Raw genomic sequence first — 18,858 nt, 5'->3', positions numbered from 1 at the left:
GATTATTCATGCCCGTCAAATATAGATTCACGTATGTTTGCAGGTGCGGCAAAGTCTGCAGACATTATCGAAGAAATTCGTGACAATGAGCCAGGATGGTGGTGGTAGCCAGACGGGGCCAGCCGGTGGGGTGGTGGAACCGGAAGACGCACCGAGTTAGCCCTCGACCGTGAGACTCGATATAATTCAATTAAAAAACGGCACGAGGCTTCGTCGTCCTGCCGATGCAGGTGGCGTCGTCTCATAAACGACGACATTGATGTCGTTTTCGTTTTGTTATCGTCGCCTTAATTATCGCGACGACCGCGAGGGCGATCTTTCTTCGCGTGATCATTACGCGATCGTTCTCAAATAAACGTCGTTATTGTCGTTTCTAGTACCTAGACTTCCCGAGGAAGTTTAGAGAAGCAGCCGTATCTCGTAAAACGAGAAACTTTGAGAAAAGCCCCGAGCGCTCGAATCGATTCGAGAGTAAACCTCTTAAAACTAATCTCGTGCGCGTCCGCGTACGCGAACGAGACGGGGACAACAAGGCAGTTCCGCTTGCGGATTGCGTAGGTTGCTTCGGCTACACGCGCGTGTCCACGCGTATACACGTATACATAAATATACCTCAGAACATAGAAAGCGACGATGATAGGGTAAATATGCGCGGCGAGCGATGAGGGGTTTTCGCTCTTCTTCTTCTTCTTTTTTTTTTTTCTCTTTTCTTTTCAAACTAGTCACGTGTGTACCTAAGCCCCGGGGTACGACAAAAGAAGCAAAATGAACAAAACGGTATATGTATATATACATAGTATATATATAGTTATATACATATATATATATAAAGTATCTATACATACAGATGTAGATTAATAACATGCATATTTCGCGATTATTTGTTCTTTACTTATATAATTTTGAGCTAGTCGGGCACTATTCTATTTCACCGCTGCTATATACATATACATACATACATACATACATATATATATATATATATATATATATATATATATATATATGTATTAAAACACTATTATATATAGCAACATAATTGGATAATCTTATCTTGATATAGTATGCGCGATGCGCGCGCCGAGTAATGATACTCCGATGAGTATTGACCAGGATAGTATAATAGAGGAGCTCGCTTCCCTTAACCGCCGTTAGCTCTTTCAGTACCTGCCTTAAACCTGCATTTAATTGCGATAAAAAGTTTTTAACAAATATATTCTATCCTCTATCTTATATCTCTCTTTCTCTCTCTTGCCACATCCATTTTAGAATCTCGATAAAAGTAACCTCGGCTCTATAATTTTCTCTGCTACCGTACAAGCAAGGTTTCGCAAACACGCTGTTGATGAAAACATAATTTGTGACTGTTTCACGTCAACAACTATAAATGTAAATATTGAAATCATTGAAAAAGAGAATAATGTGACTTTCCTACGAGTTTGAAGATTGATGGTTGAATTTTTAAAAAGAAAGGAAAATATATATATATATATATATATATATATATATATATATATATATATTCTGGATTTGTGCATTATTGTTAAACGGATAAGGTTAAAAGTTTTTATAGGTTTTTCCCATTAAAAAGAGAAGTGTGACTTGCCTCAAAATTATCCACACTGATAATTTTAACGTGACTTTTGGTATTTGTATAACATGTTGTTTAAGTAATTCTCGATGTCTGTGTAGCGTGTAAATTGAAATAATTTGTAATAAATTTCAGATCAGAATGAGGTTTTTGATGAATTTAGATGAGAAAGGGAAACAAAATGAAGATTCTTGCCTAAACATTAGCATTTGCATATTTATATCCCACGACGTGCAAGAATGAATATTTACTTAACGATAAGAGAATTAAGCAAGAATGATAGATGGCTGTAAAATCGAATTAAATTAACAGGGAGAAGATGATGATGTTCTTATATCTAATTCGGTACTGAAAGGGTTGAACTGCGCGCAGTTTGGATGCGAGAGAATTCGCGTTCTCTTGTGCGTGATTTATTACTACCACATGCTGTCGATTGTTTCTAGAAGTAACGATAGCGTTATACCTATCTTCTTCTGGATTTGAGGCGATCGCGCGAATCGTCTGTATCGAAAGTGGCTCTAAAATTTGCATAAAATTTTGAGAATCTTGAGACTTATTTATATATGACGTCATCGACCTGTTGCAATATCTCACTTAATTCATTTATGCTTAATTGGCTGTCGATAATCCGTTGCATGTATAAGCTACTTAATTTATTTTTAATATTGTATAATATTTAAGAGAGAGGAAGAGAGAGAGAGAGAGAGAGAGAGAGAGAGAGAGAGAGAGTTGTTTATATCAATTATAAGATGTTAAACGATTATTACAATGACTGATTAAACATTCTTTTTTAAATTCTGTAATTATTTATTTGATCTATTTAAACTTCGACTTTGAAAATTGAAATATTATATTTTAACAATGGATATGTGTGTTTTTAAGAGAAATTTATTTTATAAATTATTATATTAATAGAAAGATTATGTTTTTATTCAATTTTCTGGACATGTAGTTGTGCATTGAGAAGCATCTCCAGGCATAGATGAATTAAGTTCGTCGCGTTCGTCTCTTCGCATCTTCGAGATAAACGGCTCGCGCGCCAAGATGCTCGCGAAATATTTCATTTGCTCGAATAAGCCCCGAAATTGTTGCATACCTTTCGAAAACAACTTTTGAGAATGAGGAACATTCGAAGAAAAGGAGAAGAGGCGTTATTATATTATAATATAATATATGATGGGAGAGAGGGTGGAAGATTTTTGACTGTGATAATAGGATCGTGAATGCGTGCTCGTATTGGCACGGTCGCGCTTAACTCTTTAATGCGCGGATTGTTTCCACAAAATAGAAAGAAAGAAAAGAATGTTTAAATACATTAAGAAAAATAAAACACACACACACACACACACACACACACACACACACGTGTGTGTGTGTGTGTGTGTGTGTGTGTGGGGAAGAAAGGAAACCATTGATAAGCGCGACCATGCTCTCTTTGAGCTGAATATGGGATCTAAGAAAAGTGCTGTTACATTAATTAGCTATATTTATAGAAGTATAAAGCGAAAGAGAAAAAGAAAGAGTTTGGGAGGAATTCTCTTAAACTCTTAAATGTCTTTTACAATACATTGGTACATTGTTTCGTTAATTACATTAATGGGATATACAAATGGTATTTCGGTATTATTTTAAGTTTTGATTTTATTGAACATTATCATTATCGTTATGTTTTTATTTTATCGATTAATTACTTTGAATATTTTATCGTAACTTGCGCAAGAAACGAGGTGACACGACACGATCCAACTGAGAACTTATTTTTTTATTTTTTTTTTTTGGTTTTTTCACAAAGACAGGACGGGGCAAGCAATATTCCTTTCGCGTGTCCAAATTGGAAATTGTACGACTCGATTTTATGCGGATATTTCAATGCGTTTTAACGCGAATTTGTTTTATCATAAAGAGAGACGTATGACTCATACGTCTTTATTAACGATTCGTTAAGAGACGGAAATATTCCGATGTATGCGCAAAAAAAAAGAAGAAGCATGAACCCACGCACGAAAAGCAGACTTGTGAATCGCTTTGCCGAAAAAGCTTTAAACGAAATGTTACAAGCCCTACACCCTACATCTGTTGCAACATGCTCATGTGATAAATACTTGGAATTTTTAATCTTTCGATCCATATTGCACTTATATTTGGACGCAATAGAGATTGATATTGCGATTTGTTTTATTATTCGATTGATAAGGTAAAACTGATTAATCGTTTACGAAAGAGTCAGCAAGAATAATGAAAAAGAAAATTAAGATGAGTCAACAGCGATACACTCTGTGAAATTGGAATGAAGCCTAAAATTATAATTTTAATTTTAAAAAATCTCTGTTGATTATTTTTAATTTATTCAACATTTGCAGAACTCACTGTTAAAATAAAATGATTCCCGCGGAGATGATTTTACGTCATAAAAAATATATTGTAGAATCTAGAATGTTATATTTAAAATTAATAGCATCAATAAAGAGAAATTGAAAAAAATGGTTACGATTTTTGACCAAGTTAATGACTGAATAGAGCGCAATGTTTGAAAAGAGTTCAATTAAAAAAGGATTGAAATGAAATAAAACTTTTGTTATTCTTATTATTTTTACGCGGCAAAGAGTCGAGTTTATTGAAGTGTGCCGGGAATCATTAACGGCTATCAGTTTTGAGAGAGATTCGGAAAAAAAAACGTCGAAACGTTTGCGAGGATCGTAGCCAATAAACGCGAAGCGAGCCAAGTCCTGTGCCAAAAATTTGGTAGAAATTGAGCAAAAAATTTTTAATGAAAATGCGCTTGTTCCTGTTGATTGTCGTGCGCTCGTACAGCTTTTTTGCCACATTAGGAAATCGATGTTTAAAAAAAAACCTACTATCTAGAGAAAAGTTGTGACGATATATGAGAACTGTTTATCACACAACCGAGTGGCATTATTTGCAAAGTATCGATCATCGATTTGTGATTATTCGCGGAAAATTTATTTTTGTCGAAACGATAATTGTTATAAGCCAAATAATTAGTTTTTTTTTTTTTACGAATCATATTTCTTACACAATTATATTCTAGTCAAAAGCATTATTTGCTACTCTATACTATTATTTGCTACACTAAATATATATATATATATATATATATATATATATATATATATATATATATATATTATTCATTATACTTACAATTTCTTTAAAAATTGAGGAAAAATGGGGGAAAAATTTGTAAAAAGTTTAATGTGCATGAAATTATAAATATATAAATACATTGAATTGTTTACTCTGAATTGAATCTTCTTCATTTCAGATTGGACATATACTTTCAGTTTCACAAATTTACTCCAAGTTATTTTTTTTTATTTATTTTTTTAAGAGGACTTTTTTTTTATTCGCAGTTTTATCAATTTCTTACAAGTAATCACAATTTGATGATTGATATTATATTATGAATCGCGGCGGCGGATAAAGGACATTTTTTTCCGTGCGAACAACGCAATTCATAGAAGCCACGGTGAAGTATGAGAAATGATGATTGAAAGAAAAAAATGCGAAAGACTATGAATCCCCGATCCGCAAATTACCCAAAGCGAATGTTGCGTTAGTTAATTGTATTGCGTAGTCGATAGTACACCTATCCCTCGTTCTTGTTTATATATGACTGCTACTTGCCTTATTGTAATGTTTTTAGACATTTTAGATGGGTGCTCAACACGCAAAGTCCGTTTATTTAAGGGTACACGCGGTGTATATGCGCAGCGAGATTAATGTCTGACATGCGCGCTTTGTATATCGCCGAATATTATTAAAGGCCTTACTTCCAGTATATTTTTCATTTGCAAAGTAAGATGATGGCAAATTTGCAATTTACAATGGTTATTTGATAACAGGCAGCTAAAAATATAAGAAATTATTCTCCATGTTTAATATAATATACATTAATTTTCAAAATTCTCAAAATTTTCTATGCGGTTTTTACAAATTTTCTTATACATATATAATAATTTTTTTATGTACTTTTGTGAAAATATTTATAACAAATATTGATATATACAAAATACACAAATGTTAAATTTATTTTTTTAACGTATTAAAATGAACATAATAAAATAAGTATAATTTTTTTATATACATGTTTATTTTTGTTTGAAATGTATTTATATTTTATGACATTATATATATATATATATATTTCCGAAAACAAATGTGACGTTCAAAAAATAAAGAATGGAATCAAAAATATTGCAAATTTTCCTTAAAGGCGGCTAAGTAAAAGATTGTATCGTGAAAGGCCTTTAACGCGATATCCAAAGTGCGCAGATGGAATATTTGTTAAAGATAAAATTGCGGGGACGTAGAGAGAGAGAGAGACAGAAAGAGAAAGAGATTTGTGCCCGCAATTACTGTATCTCGCAATTGTTGCGTGTACGCGAAGACTCGTAACATGGCGAGAGGTAATCCAAAAAACTACAGACCAATAATTTACTACGTAATTTGTGTAGCTCGATACACAGAACGCAAATAAATTTGTGAAAACATCAAACCGTGCGTATATAAGCTGATCATCTCATCCAGTACCAATCTACTCCATTTCCTTTCACGCAGGCATTTCTCATCGTCGGCAAATAATCGGCAAACATTGACCGCAACGTCCGATCCACTACCCACGAGAATCTGCGGTTTATCAAGTTAATTACCATTGCATTGCACTGTAGTTCGATAAGATACAGTCCTCCAATTAAGGACTGTATCTCGAAAAAATAATATTGACTTATACTTTCTCTTGCGTATTTTAGGGCCAAAGAAACTCCAAATAATAATTTTTATTTTATTTGTAAAGGAAAAAATGATATCGAGAAAGAGAGAAAGATATTCGACGAATTAAATCATGAAAATCTATTGTTATTTAAATAACAATTATCAACAATATCTTAGCTTATATTATTGTATTAAATTTTACATATTACTTGATTGATAATTTTCTTATAGATTAGAAAATCTAGAAAAATAATGTTATCAGCGACAAGTTTTTCTTTATATCTTTATTAGAAATCTAAATTTTTATCGAAAATTAACGAATTTTTAATATATTTAAAAAAAAACTATATATATTCTGTCTAAATTTAGAATTTATTTTGAGGGAATTTGTGAAAATTATAGCTGTAAAAATATAATTCTTTAATGTTTTAAAAAATTGTTTCTGTATTCAATTCGTTGAATTATTTCGATAGATAAATATTTAAACAGCAAATTTAATGCATTTTTTACTTGCTCCCACGCAGGTTTATGCGTAATGTGCGTTTTGGACTCGTATCATTGACTCATTCATTTGGAGGTCTAAAGACTATTATGTAGTGGGGGGGATTCTGCGGTCAGACCCTAGGAAACTCATATAAGAGGCAGAACGTGTTTGCAAATGTTAGTTTGCGGTGTAAATTGTAAATCGATCGTTGGTGTTCTCTTCGTTGGTGTTATTTCCATCCAGCCATTGATTTTTAATATAAGGTCAGTTTAAATTTTATTTTTTATATTATATGAACAAATTGAGAAAACTTTCTACATAAAAGAAAAGAAACTTGATAATTTCGCGAAAAAAATGGAAAAAAAAAAATTATTATGTAAAGTTAATTAGTACAATATACAATATATTATAAAGTGGTAAGTATTTACATTTCTCTGTAATAATGATCTTAAAATACTTGTAAAGTTTATAGATATTTGTGTCTTATCATAGCCATTTTTATCAGCTTATTATTTTCTCTTGATTTGTACCACTAATTAATAAACATATAGGAAAGATTGCTCGTACATTCACATATAATTATATATTTTCAGTTATTTAGAGATAATAATATAAAATACAATTTTTTGTTAGATAATGTTTCGAAATAATTTTCCCTTTTAAATATTTTTATTTTGCTTAGATTATTTGAATTTTGATTTTTATACATTGTTTGAGAAATGTAATAGAGCAATCAGAATCGTCAGTCTTATTTTGATCATTTATAACATTTATTAGTGATTTGCTTTTTAAATAATACGGTAAAATTCACTTGTAAAAAAGAGGAAAACTTAAAATTATTCAATTACCGTAGAGTACACAATTCGTTTTTCAAAACAAGACGATGAAACGTGAGAGAAACGCGTTTCTTACATAATATGATTTATTCAAATGAGGAAGATTTTATCCCGGGATACCGGTTCCGTTTCTATAACCGAGATATAATAATATATACGAGAGAACTCGGCGTTAATTTGTCGAATATATCAAGGAATGTGCGTGAATCGCAGCACATATTATTGCATCATAATGCGCGTTTCATAATGTGTGAGGAGATCAGATCGTCGGGCGTGAATCAGCGATCGAGAGATCGAGGTCGCTCGTCGCGATCGAGCCCCCCTTTACGGGATGTGATCGCGCTTGGAATTTTTACCGGATCTTTATGCAATGTGTCCCGGGTGAAGCAAAGTTGGATGAGATCGACTTACTCATGCGGTCTGAGAATATGTCTTGGTATTTAAGCGTAGCCTTGCTATACAGCTATTGGAATGAGGTTGCGCAATTACGATCGATGCATCGATCGCATCAAACTTTCCTTTCATATAAAATCTATATCTTTGTAGTAGATATTAACTTTTAAGAGAGTATTTTCATTTTCTTATTCTTACATCTTCTATCTTAGTAGTTGTGTATGTATGTAGAATAAGTATGCTCTATTAAAAATAGATTATAATGGTTAAATATTATAATATTTATTGATTAAATTTGAAGACATCAATATCCGAAGAAAGAGCAATGTTTTGAAAAATTTTATAATTTAATATATTCCTCCTCCCCAAGAGTAAAAGACACTTTATAAAATATTTATTATAGTCCTTCTAAATGTCATCCGAGGAGCCGCTTGTGGTGGAGGTAGTGCACTTGTATGAGAAGGAGAATGCTGAAGCTCATCGCACCTTCAACTTCGAGATGGTTCATCAAGATCCGGCGACCCCTGTCCTCCGACGAGGACAGCCCTTCAATATGGCTCTGAGATTCAATCGCGAATACGTAGACGCGACCGATATCGTTCGGTTGCTCTTTAGCTTCGGTCCAAATCCGAACGTGTTAAGAGGTACCAGGGGGGTGAACACTGTCACCAACAATGATGCCTATCTGACTGATTTAGAGGCTTGGGGAGTACGATTGATCGGCGCTCACGGAATGGATCTCTCCGTCGAGGTGAGGAGCCCGATCGATAGCCCCGTAGGAGTATGGCAATTGAACGTGGAAACCAATACTCTCGGCAGGAGGAAGGAGCCGAATACTTATAGCTACGACAAGGATATCTACCTATTGTTCAATCCGTGGATGAAAGGTACGCGAAAATATAGTCAATGTCTGAGGGGACTAGGTCGGCATCTCGGGGCACATGTCTCATCGTTACCTTTTCATTAATAATAATTTTAAGAAATTCTGTCAATGTAGATATAAGAGGATAAATTCTGAAAAAGTTAATAATCACGGAATTATCAGTATTAGATATTTAAAAAATTTACAATAAACTATATTGTCATAGATATTTTAATTTGTAGAACTTTGGTTGGAAAATTTCATGATCGATGTTTGCTATCTTTGTAAAAATAATTAATACAGAGGACCTGGTGTTTATGGAGGACGAGCAATTGCTCGACGAGTACATCCTTAATGACGTTGGGAAGATATGGGTAGGTCCATGGGGTAGTTCTCGTGGCAGAGAATGGATCTTTGGACAGTTCGATGCGTGTGTACTACCGGCTTGCCAGCTGTTGCTCGAGAGATCCGGTATTAAGGCAATTTCCAGAGGCGATCCGGTCAGAATGGCTCGAGCAATCTCTAGAATCGTAAGATGCGCTATCTTTTAATCTCACAAATTTCTTTTAATACATTGACATAAATATATCAATATATTATAGATTCGTTCAAACTTGTAATCTAAATCTGGAAATTATTTGAAAGTTTATTAATTAAATCGTCATGTATCGCAAGATTATAAAAGAAAGAGAAGAATTATAATCGTTATTGCTAATATTTTATTCTATAGTTTTTTAAATAATTTATTTTATTTAAATTGTTTCTAAAAATCCAAATCACGCATGATATGATTTATACGTAACTAATAAATTTTCTTTTTTCTCATTTTCGCTTTTAGGTGAACTCCAATGATGATAAAGGCGTGTTAACCGGCCGCTGGGACGGTCAATACGACGACGGTACCGCACCGGCTGCCTGGACCGGAAGCGTGCCGATTCTGGAGCAGTTCTGGGAGACCGGCAACGAAGTCAAGTACGGTCAGTGTTGGGTTTTCGCCGGTGTCATCACCACGGTATGTCGCGCTCTGGGAATCCCGTCGCGAGTGGTATCCAACTTGGTGTCGGCTCATGACGCCAACGCATCATTGTCGGTAGACCGTTATTATGATTTGAATAACGAGGAACTCGAGTACGATCCAAACAATCCATTGGGCGAAGATTCCATCTGGAATTACCACGTATGGAACGACGTGTGGATGGCGAGGCCGGATTTACCCAAGGGCTACGGAGGTTGGCAGGCCATCGATGCCACTCCGCAAGAACAATCCGATAACTTTTATCAATGCGGACCGGCATCGGTGGAGGCTATCAGGCAGGGCGCTGTCGGTTACAATTATGACGTGACCTTTATGGTAGCGTCTGTGAACGCGGATCTAATGAGATGGAAGGAAGATCCGGAGAGCGATCTGGGATATTCTAAAATCGATTGCAACAAGTATCAGTGAGTATGCAGTAGTGTTACGTTTAAAAAGTTGTATTGCACTGGACATTAAATTCTTTATTAATATAAAAAAAAGCAAAATGAGAAAAAAAAATGGAAAGAGCCGAATAATAACCTACGCATAAAAAATAAATTTTTTATACATTGATATATTTATTAAAACACATTGAGTAATAAAAAGAAATTATACAGACTGAATGAGTAAGAAAAAATATTATACCGAGAAATAAATTATGTATTAAAATTTTGTAAATCAAATTCAGAAATAAAGTTGCAAATTAATTTGATTTATTTATTTTTTTTTTTATTGAATAGATAGATTATTTAATCAACATTTATCGAAAGCAATTGTTATTAGATTGTCAAGTCTATACGTAGAATGATTAACGTGTATCGTCCTCGAGTACGTTTCAAAGAACAACTTTTTATGTTCTATACGATATTCTCTTGCGATGATTTCATTGATAATGCATTCGCTGATGATCAACCGCGGGCAAATTTGTCTTGCGCGCCGACGGAAATAACTATGACAGTCCGACACGTGAAATATATAAAGACAAGTCGGACAAAGCGGAAAAAGACGAAGGTGTAATGAAGTATATACGAGACAAACGAAAGTGCAAGCCTTGCGTTATTTATCGAGCCTGCTATTCGAATTCGCAATCATATTGCGTCCTTCGACGCGATGCATATAAACTATGTTTGTTTGCGATTTACATAATTTTCATGCATTTTCAAGTATTTCTACATCGATAAATGTACTTAATGATTTTATAATGCCTAATGTGAAGCGCAAGCATAAATGATAAATTCAACTGTCAGTTAAACACATCGTTTGTGTATAATGGCGGATTATCTATCATCTACGATGTTTCACGCATAAGTATTTCTCGTAAGAATTTTTTCGATAAGAAATATATATTTTATATTCATGTTTCTCATCTTTTTCTTCTCGAAGCAACAGCTGATGTTGAAATAAATAAAAATAAAATTTCGTCACGTCATGTTACGTTTCGTAAATACTGATACAAATTATCTTTACAGCATCGGTCGAATGATTCTGACAAAGGCACCGTGGATCTTTGATCCTAACGGAGACAAGGACAGACAGGACATAACGTCTCTCTATAAGGCCAAGGAAGGTAAACGACGCAAACAAATTGTATTGCGCTTTGCTTCAGCATCTGAAAATTATTCTAACGATAAGAGCTCCGTGCAACTTTAAAATTGCAACATTGTTGTAATTTTATTAAGAAATTAAGAAGCGCCCTGTTTTTATTTAAAAAATTTCCTTTTCTCAAATCTGGATGATATTTTTGGGATAGCCGACTGTAACTGTTTATTATTCTTGCTAATTCTGTCCAATTTTTTAGGCACTGAAGTTGAGAGATTGACCTTGTACAGAGCGGTGCGCAGCACCGAGATGGCAAAGAGATTCTACTCGCTGCCATCGCCTGGTAAAGAGGACGTGGAATTCGATCTCGTCGAACTGGAACGCGTCAACATCGGCGAGCCATTTGCCGTGACTGTGGACATCAAGAACAAATCCAATGAGACACGCACCATCCAGGCCATCCTGTCCGCCGGCAGTGTTTATTATACTGGAGTTAAGGCAAATCTGGTGAAGAGAGCGTCCGGCGACTTTGCGCTTCAACCGAACGCCGGTGAGATATTTGTCACATTTTTTTTTCTCTAAACGCTCGCAGCGAAAGGAATTGATTGCGAGAGCAAGATAAAATTTTTAAGGGAGTAATGAGTGACTATGAGTCTAGAATAGAGACGAAATCGATAAATTATGATGGAATATAAGACATTAAAAATTTGCACCATTTATTATTTTATTAGTGCAATATGTGAAAGCTAATGTCTCCGCATTATCGAGAGAAATGGTTGATATAAGCTTGAGCTAACTTTGTCGCAATTGCAATTCCTAGATAAGATGAAGGTTCATCTTATTAGTGGACATTCAATCAGTGGATAAGAAAAGAATCGAGTAGTAGTTTTATTACGTTGTTGTCAAGTCTCTCTACGATAAAATTAGCTCGATTAAATTGCGCATTTGCGATTAATGTCAGAATTTTCCAATTATTGCGTTTAAATTTATTACAGTCGAACAGTTGAGACTCACGGTGACGGTGGACGATTATTTAGACAAGTTGGTAGAGTATTGCATCATGAAGCTGTATTGCATTGCCACAGTTAAGGAAACTCGGCAAACCTGGGCGGACGAGGATGATTTTCAGGTTTTAAAACCGAATATCGACGTCAAGGTATGATAATAAGAAATAAAAATCCGTATTCTCTTTCAAATATTTTCAACTATATCTTTTAATAATTAATATCTTTTTATTGTGATTTTTTAAATATTCATCAATTCTATATAATATTATCATGTTTATTAAATTTAGAGAATTTTTACGCATATAAAGTATATCTAAAAACTTCGCAAATCGTTTGCAAATCGCTTCTGAAATATCATGCATAGATCGAAGGTGAACCTGTTGTCGGACAACCATCAACCATCACATTGAGCTTCAAGAATCCCTTGAAGAGGAATTTGACCAATTGCCAGTTCAATTATGCCGGACCCGGTCTCTCCAGGAATAAGACCCTGGTCTTCAGAGACGTCGAACCTGAAGAGGATGTTTACGTGGAGCATCAGCTCGTACCGCAAAAGTCCGGAGAGCAAAAGATAATCGCCACTTTCACCTCCAAGCAATTGGTCGACATCACCGGTTGCGCAACAGTTGACGTCCTTGAGGCTGAATGAACAATCATCAGCCGTGACCGATTTTGATTCAAAATAAGTGCCATGCAAAGTGCGTCGAGCGCATTTTATCAAATCGCGTTACAACAAGATATTTTGACCCTATCTAGATATTATATATTTAATATAATACGTCTAATATATGATGTTTCTTATAATTAAATCTATCTCATAAGGAATTTGCATTAAACAATTTTGAATATATATCTATAGTATCAATATATCAACAATAGAGAAGGTTGATGATAAGCGTCAATGAAAGTAATATGTGGTGGGAAAGCCAATGAGAAATTAGCATTTTAAAAATGGGGAGCACGAAATATATAGTAACATACCGAAATAAATAAAAAACTTTTTCATTTTATATTGATGCACTTTTTTTTATTATATAAGTTTATTTTATCTGAATATTTCTCATAATTTACAAGTGACATTTTTATTACATTTTTCTACATTTATAAGTTTATATTTTTGTAGAATGATAAAAAAATCAATAGATATGAATATAAGAATATATATATATATTAAGATATGTTAGATATACAAAAAAGGAATATATTTATTGAAACCAAGGAGAACGTAACATATGCGAACGAATATTAATAAAAATCAATGTTATATTGCAGTTGCAGTGGGACTATGTATGAAAATAACGTTAATTATACATAAAAAGTTATGTCGCAGGGTCGCATTAGAACGAAACTTGCAAATACCAAAATATTATGGAACACAAAATGCAATAGACGAGAGCCAACAAATTCTCGCGTAAAAGAGTCGGAGAAGTTTTTTCAACTGTCATGGGAAGCGCCAAAGTTTTAATTGCTTCTGCTGCTTCGAAATCTCCACTGTCATTTTCATCTTCTTTTGATTGTAATACCTCGAACGCGTATTTCTCTTCCCGTATACTATCTATTACCAGTTCTGACGACTTTATTTCTTTTTGATTCACAAACTCGCAATAATCAGTTAGCGAAAATTTATGTATCGCAGGTTCGCATATTTGAACCGAGTTACTGCTCCTCGTAGAACATGTTGAAAATCTGTCAATATCTTCGCCGTTAGTCACGTGGAAGCGACAAGACTTCGAGTCGCATTCGGATCTTTTTCGATTTTCAATTTCGCAATTTACGAAACAGACACATTTCTCGACAGTTTCATAATCCTCAGTCGTTTCTTCATTTGATTTTTCAATTCCCCCCGGTATTAAGTTTTCGTAGTATATAATAATGGCTTTATGAAGATTACGCGCGCGTTCCGCTGCTAGTTCGAAAGCCGCAATCAAATCATTGGGTATATTTTCCACTTTCAATTCTGGCATGACTATATTTCCATGCTGAACATCGTTTTCAAGATATTCCGCGAGTTCCTCGGAAGAGCAGGACGCATCGTATTCGTAGATTGAGGATGATGGTCGAGGTCTTTCTAAAAATAAATTATCTACCGAATCACTGGAATACTTTGTGAATGTTTGCGTATCGATACCGATATTTATTTTATCGTCAGAATTTTTAGGTAATTTGAAAACAGTATGAAAATTTTTGTCCATTATTTTTTCTTCATCTTTGATCAAATTACTTGTCGTTTTTACTGGAATTTCCATTTCCATTTCCATTATATCATAATCTTCTAATTTTAAAGTCATTTCTGTACTCGAAGTCTGTTTGCATTCGCTCATTGAAGGTTTCTTGCTCTTATCGGAATATTCATCTTTAGCATTGCTTTCAGTATGCGTAATAGATTTTGCATGAAATGGAATATTTTCTAACGTCGGCATTTTATCTTCAATTGCTGTTGAATCAATATCTCCTTTTGAATTTGTCAAGTCTATCAGATCACAGGATATTCCCGTATCTTTATAAATAGCATTATAATGTATCGTATTGCATCCGGTTTCAACGACATTGTTACAATTTAATGATGATTGCGTTGCAACTTGAAACTTTAAAATTTCCATTGAATCAATACTCTCTTCTGTTTGCGTGCTAATCGATTTCCCAAAAGACCGATCGAAAGATTGATTCGGCTCGTCAAAATGTTTATTTTTGATAAAATGTGTCTTACCGTTTTGCAACATTTCCACGGAAGCGTCGCGATTTGATAGCGCTTGGAGCCCGATGTCACTTTCTTTATTATTAAACACGTCATTATTAGACTTTGCGGTATAATCTTCTACATCTTCGTTTTCTTTTACGCCGTTGATTTCTTTCAACGCGTGAATTATTTCCGAAGGTTTAGATCCTCTGTTGTTAATCACGGCAGACTCGGTACGACTCTGCTTATTCCAATTCCGCGACGATGCTCTCTGTGTATCCGTTTGCCAATGGCGTGATTTCGATTTCGATTTCGACCTCGACTTCGACCTCGACCTCGACCTCGATCTCGATCTCGATCTTATCGGATTCATCTCGTTGCGATTATTCGAGGTCTTTGGACCAACTTTGGTAGTCGAGCGTTTTCCTTTCGATAGCGTTCCTCCGTTTAGTAGTCGCTGTTGCTGTCTCGCTTCTCTATAAATATATAAAATTATCAAATGTGTAAATATTATTTAAATGCTTGGAAATATACATATGAAAAATATATAAAATTTTTCTTACGCGAGATGTTCGCAAATTTTTGTTACGCGATTTGCGCGAGGATCTTTGTTCTCCTTCATCAACATCTTGGACTGATTTACAGATATCGATGTGCTCGTAGATTTGCTATTCAGTATCCTAAAATCAGAGATAGATCATACATACATTCGTGTGTATACATACATACATACATACATACATACATATACATATATATATATATATATATATATATATATATATATCATACACACTATTTTATATAAAAATTATAAATTTAAATTTGTGCAAAAAAAAGAGCAAAAGATTTTACGATTTGTAGAATGTAAAGATAAAAGATGAGAAAACAAAAATTTATAATGGCTTTAAATTTTTGCAATGATAAAAAACTCAAGAATATTATATTTATCAGAAATTGCATAGAATATTCCTATGTAAGTAAAAGTTAATTCCTTTCCAACTTCCAAGAGACAATCTGTACATAGATGATATACTTTGCACACGCAAAAAAGATAATTCCACAAGTATTTCTTTATATAAAATAGGAAATAGTTAAAAAGATATATTACTCGACATGTTCAGATGAATATTTATTCTCTGTCGAAGCGATGGATTTTTCGGTAGTTCGAGACGATTTCTGCGACGTCGGTTGTGTTAAAGACGTTGTGCTCTTTATACTCGAGAATTTAGTGACGCCGGGTGGTCTCCAAACTCGTTGATTGGTGAAAACGAGATTCTTTTGAAAAGTGCCTTTTTTGGGGGTTGAGACAGCGCAGTTCACAACTGATCTGTCATGCTTATCCCGCGAATTATCGACATGTCTCATGAACTTAGAGTTTCGGGAACTTTGTAGATCAACGTTATACGTATGATCGGTATTACCGTGCATCGTGACGTCGTAACGTTTTGTTTCAGCTTTCCTGATCGCCCAAGTCTTCCGACTTCCGCGATGAAACGCGTACTTATAATCCGTCGTATCATTTACACTTTGACGATGAGTTTGAGTCTCGATTGTAAGACAATCCTCGTTCGCAAGCCTTTCTCCAGGTTCACTCATCGGTCTCCATCTGCGATGCGAGTTTGCAAACTTTTTTTTCTCGTCACTTGTCTGCGATTGATGCGCGATATCTATGATCGTGCGATTTTTAATATCGTCACAAATTTCAGTATTACTTGGAAGACACGAGAACAACAAGTCATTATCTGTATGTCTCATTTTTTCGAGAAGATGAGCGTGCGAGTCTTCCACTCGCTTTTCAGGCTGATCAACTTTCGCCGGCTCGCCACGAGAAACCATCGATTTAGCCGGACTTGCCGCGCATTTTTTCAGATCTCGGGAGACGTCTTTGATCAAATCATTCGGAAGGAAAACAAGTGAATTCTCCGCGCATCCACAAACCGTTCCCGTCAGCTCGCTGTCAGCTCGCTGATGAGAAACGGATGCACGATGATCCCTCTTCTCCCGTTTGAGGATCGTCCTTAACGCCTGCATGCTCTTGCTTTGCTTTGTAACGCTGCGTCTCTTGTAAATTCCGCTCAGTTTGCTGTAGATGACAGTCTTTCGCAACTTTTTCGGCGTCCTTGCGCTCTTCATCGAAGACAATGATTTCTTCCTTGAGTTTATCGGTGTCCGCCTCTTCATCAAGGACGATAGCGTGTGGCTGGCGAATCGTGGTCGGATGCACGTTTCGCTTCCGACCGTCTCAAGTTTTACAGATGATATCTTCTCCGTGAAATTCACAGATCTCTCTTTCCCTTCAGATTTTGTCACTTTCTCGCTCACTGACATTCTTAATAATTCTGTCTTGTCGTCAGAAAAAGAAGAATTAGCCATCAAGAGGATAATCGCAATTTATTCAAGTTCGTCTTTCTTAGCTGCACTATTTTACACTTTATCTATATTTAAAATGAAACAATATATAAAATAGAGCCCGCTTTTAAAATCGTACTTTCTTGTAGTTTGTCGCAATTTTTCTCTCTCTTCTCTCTCTCTCTCTCTCTATTTGAAATCTTTGAACGTTATTTGTATTGATTTTATTTCAATAAATGCAATTAAGAAAAAAATCAATAGATTTAGTAATATTATTCACTTGACACTTACATTAGCGACATTTTTATTGGGATTTTAAATTATTTAAAAATATCTCATTACATGTACATTAGTAAGAATAATGTACATGTCATATTATCGAAAAATAGTGTTAGAGCATGTGTCAAATTGTTAAATATACTCTATTTCTATTCTATATTTACAGATAATTAATAATTAACTCTTCATCATCTTGAATCGTTCGAAAAATAACATGCATATATGTATTCGTTCGATTTCTATTCATATATTTTATCAATATTTTTACAATTATACTTAAACTTTTTATTTTATAAAAATTCGTTATTTCGCAATTATGTAAATATAACACGAATTAATATTTTTAATTTTTCTTAAAAAAAATAATTAAGACTTTTATATATGTATAAATATAAGCCAATATATGATCGTACATATTGCTGCTGATACAAAATACTTATAAAATATTAGAATATATTTCCAGTGCACACATAAGCTATTTGGAGAGAGAGAGAGAGAGAGAGAGAGAGAGAGAGAGAGAGAAAATACTAAACGAGTGCGGAAAATATAATCGAGAAGCCCGTGTACAAAATACATACCTAATATGAATTCATCAAAGTTGTACTAAAGTTTCAAGCAATTAGATATCGCGATACACAAGTATTTACGAAAAAATTTACGATATCAGAAAGAAACCCAGCATGAAAAACGAAACTGCAAAGATAACAGAAGTCAACTCATATTTACGTTGAGGACAAGTCTGTAATTTGGCAGTAATACAAGCGGACCTGAGAACATTAGTTTCAGAAGATTGACCTTCGCATGTTTTGTCGCGTTAAGCTCTCATACCATACATACATGATCTATTGTTTAGGACCATTTAACATTCGACATTCGCATATACTTCATCCTTTATCGAAAGCAACCAATTAGCGAAGACCAAGATAAAACTAAGATATATAGAGTCGACTTTATCGACATAGCTCGTCTAAAATTTATGTATTACATACATACATAAATTATTAATTTCGTTATTAAAATATGATTAAATATGACAAATCGTGAAACTTAAAAAATATAATAAAATGCTATGTGCAAACAAAAATTTTAAAA

General features: G+C 34.3%; 3 protein-coding genes across 7 annotated transcripts in view; 2 read left to right on the top strand and 1 right to left on the bottom strand.

Moving 5' to 3' along the window:
- Positions 1-4,718, top strand: part of LOC126854481 (uncharacterized) — a 55,470-nt gene extending 50,752 nt beyond the window's left edge. For all 3 annotated transcript variants that reach the window (XM_050601268.1, XM_050601269.1, XM_050601270.1), the window contains one exon: positions 44-4,718. In XM_050601268.1, coding sequence (XP_050457225.1) covers positions 44-160 — 117 coding nt within the window. In that variant the 3' untranslated portion in view covers positions 161-4,718. The remainder of the gene's footprint in view (positions 1-43) is intronic.
- Positions 4,719-6,924: 2,206 nt separating this feature from the next.
- On the top strand, positions 6,925-13,468 carry LOC126854480 (hemocyte protein-glutamine gamma-glutamyltransferase-like). Its single transcript, XM_050601267.1, has 8 exons — positions 6,925-7,069; positions 8,439-8,922; positions 9,201-9,427; positions 9,736-10,337; positions 11,382-11,479; positions 11,711-12,001; positions 12,447-12,607; positions 12,823-13,468. The coding sequence occupies exons 2-8, from the start codon at positions 8,448-8,450 to the stop codon at positions 13,105-13,107; spliced, it is 2,139 nt and encodes a 712-aa protein (XP_050457224.1). The 5' UTR covers positions 6,925-7,069; positions 8,439-8,447; the 3' UTR covers positions 13,108-13,468.
- Positions 13,469-13,587: 119 nt separating this feature from the next.
- On the bottom strand, positions 13,588-18,822 carry LOC126854475 (uncharacterized). 3 transcript variants are annotated; one of them, XM_050601255.1, is made up of 4 exons: positions 18,345-18,822; positions 16,247-17,573; positions 15,699-15,815; positions 13,588-15,611 (listed from the first exon to the last, which is right to left on the bottom strand). In XM_050601255.1, exons 2-4 carry the CDS (start codon positions 17,509-17,511, stop codon positions 13,796-13,798), a joined length of 3,198 nt encoding a protein of 1,065 aa, XP_050457212.1. In that variant the 5' UTR covers positions 17,512-17,573; positions 18,345-18,822; the 3' UTR covers positions 13,588-13,795. The 3 variants fall into 3 exon arrangements, with proteins under 3 accessions (XP_050457212.1, XP_050457213.1, XP_050457215.1); XM_050601256.1 differs by having other exon boundaries at positions 16,247-17,481; XM_050601258.1 differs by having other exon boundaries at positions 16,247-17,477.
- Between the last annotated feature and the right edge of the window lie 36 nt (positions 18,823-18,858).

This window comes from Cataglyphis hispanica, chromosome 14 (assembly GCF_021464435.1).
Source record: "Cataglyphis hispanica isolate Lineage 1 chromosome 14, ULB_Chis1_1.0, whole genome shotgun sequence".
NCBI lineage: Eukaryota > Metazoa > Arthropoda > Insecta > Hymenoptera > Formicidae > Cataglyphis > Cataglyphis hispanica.
Note: the sequence above shows the minus strand (reverse complement) of the source record. Positions and strands in the feature narration are given on the sequence as shown.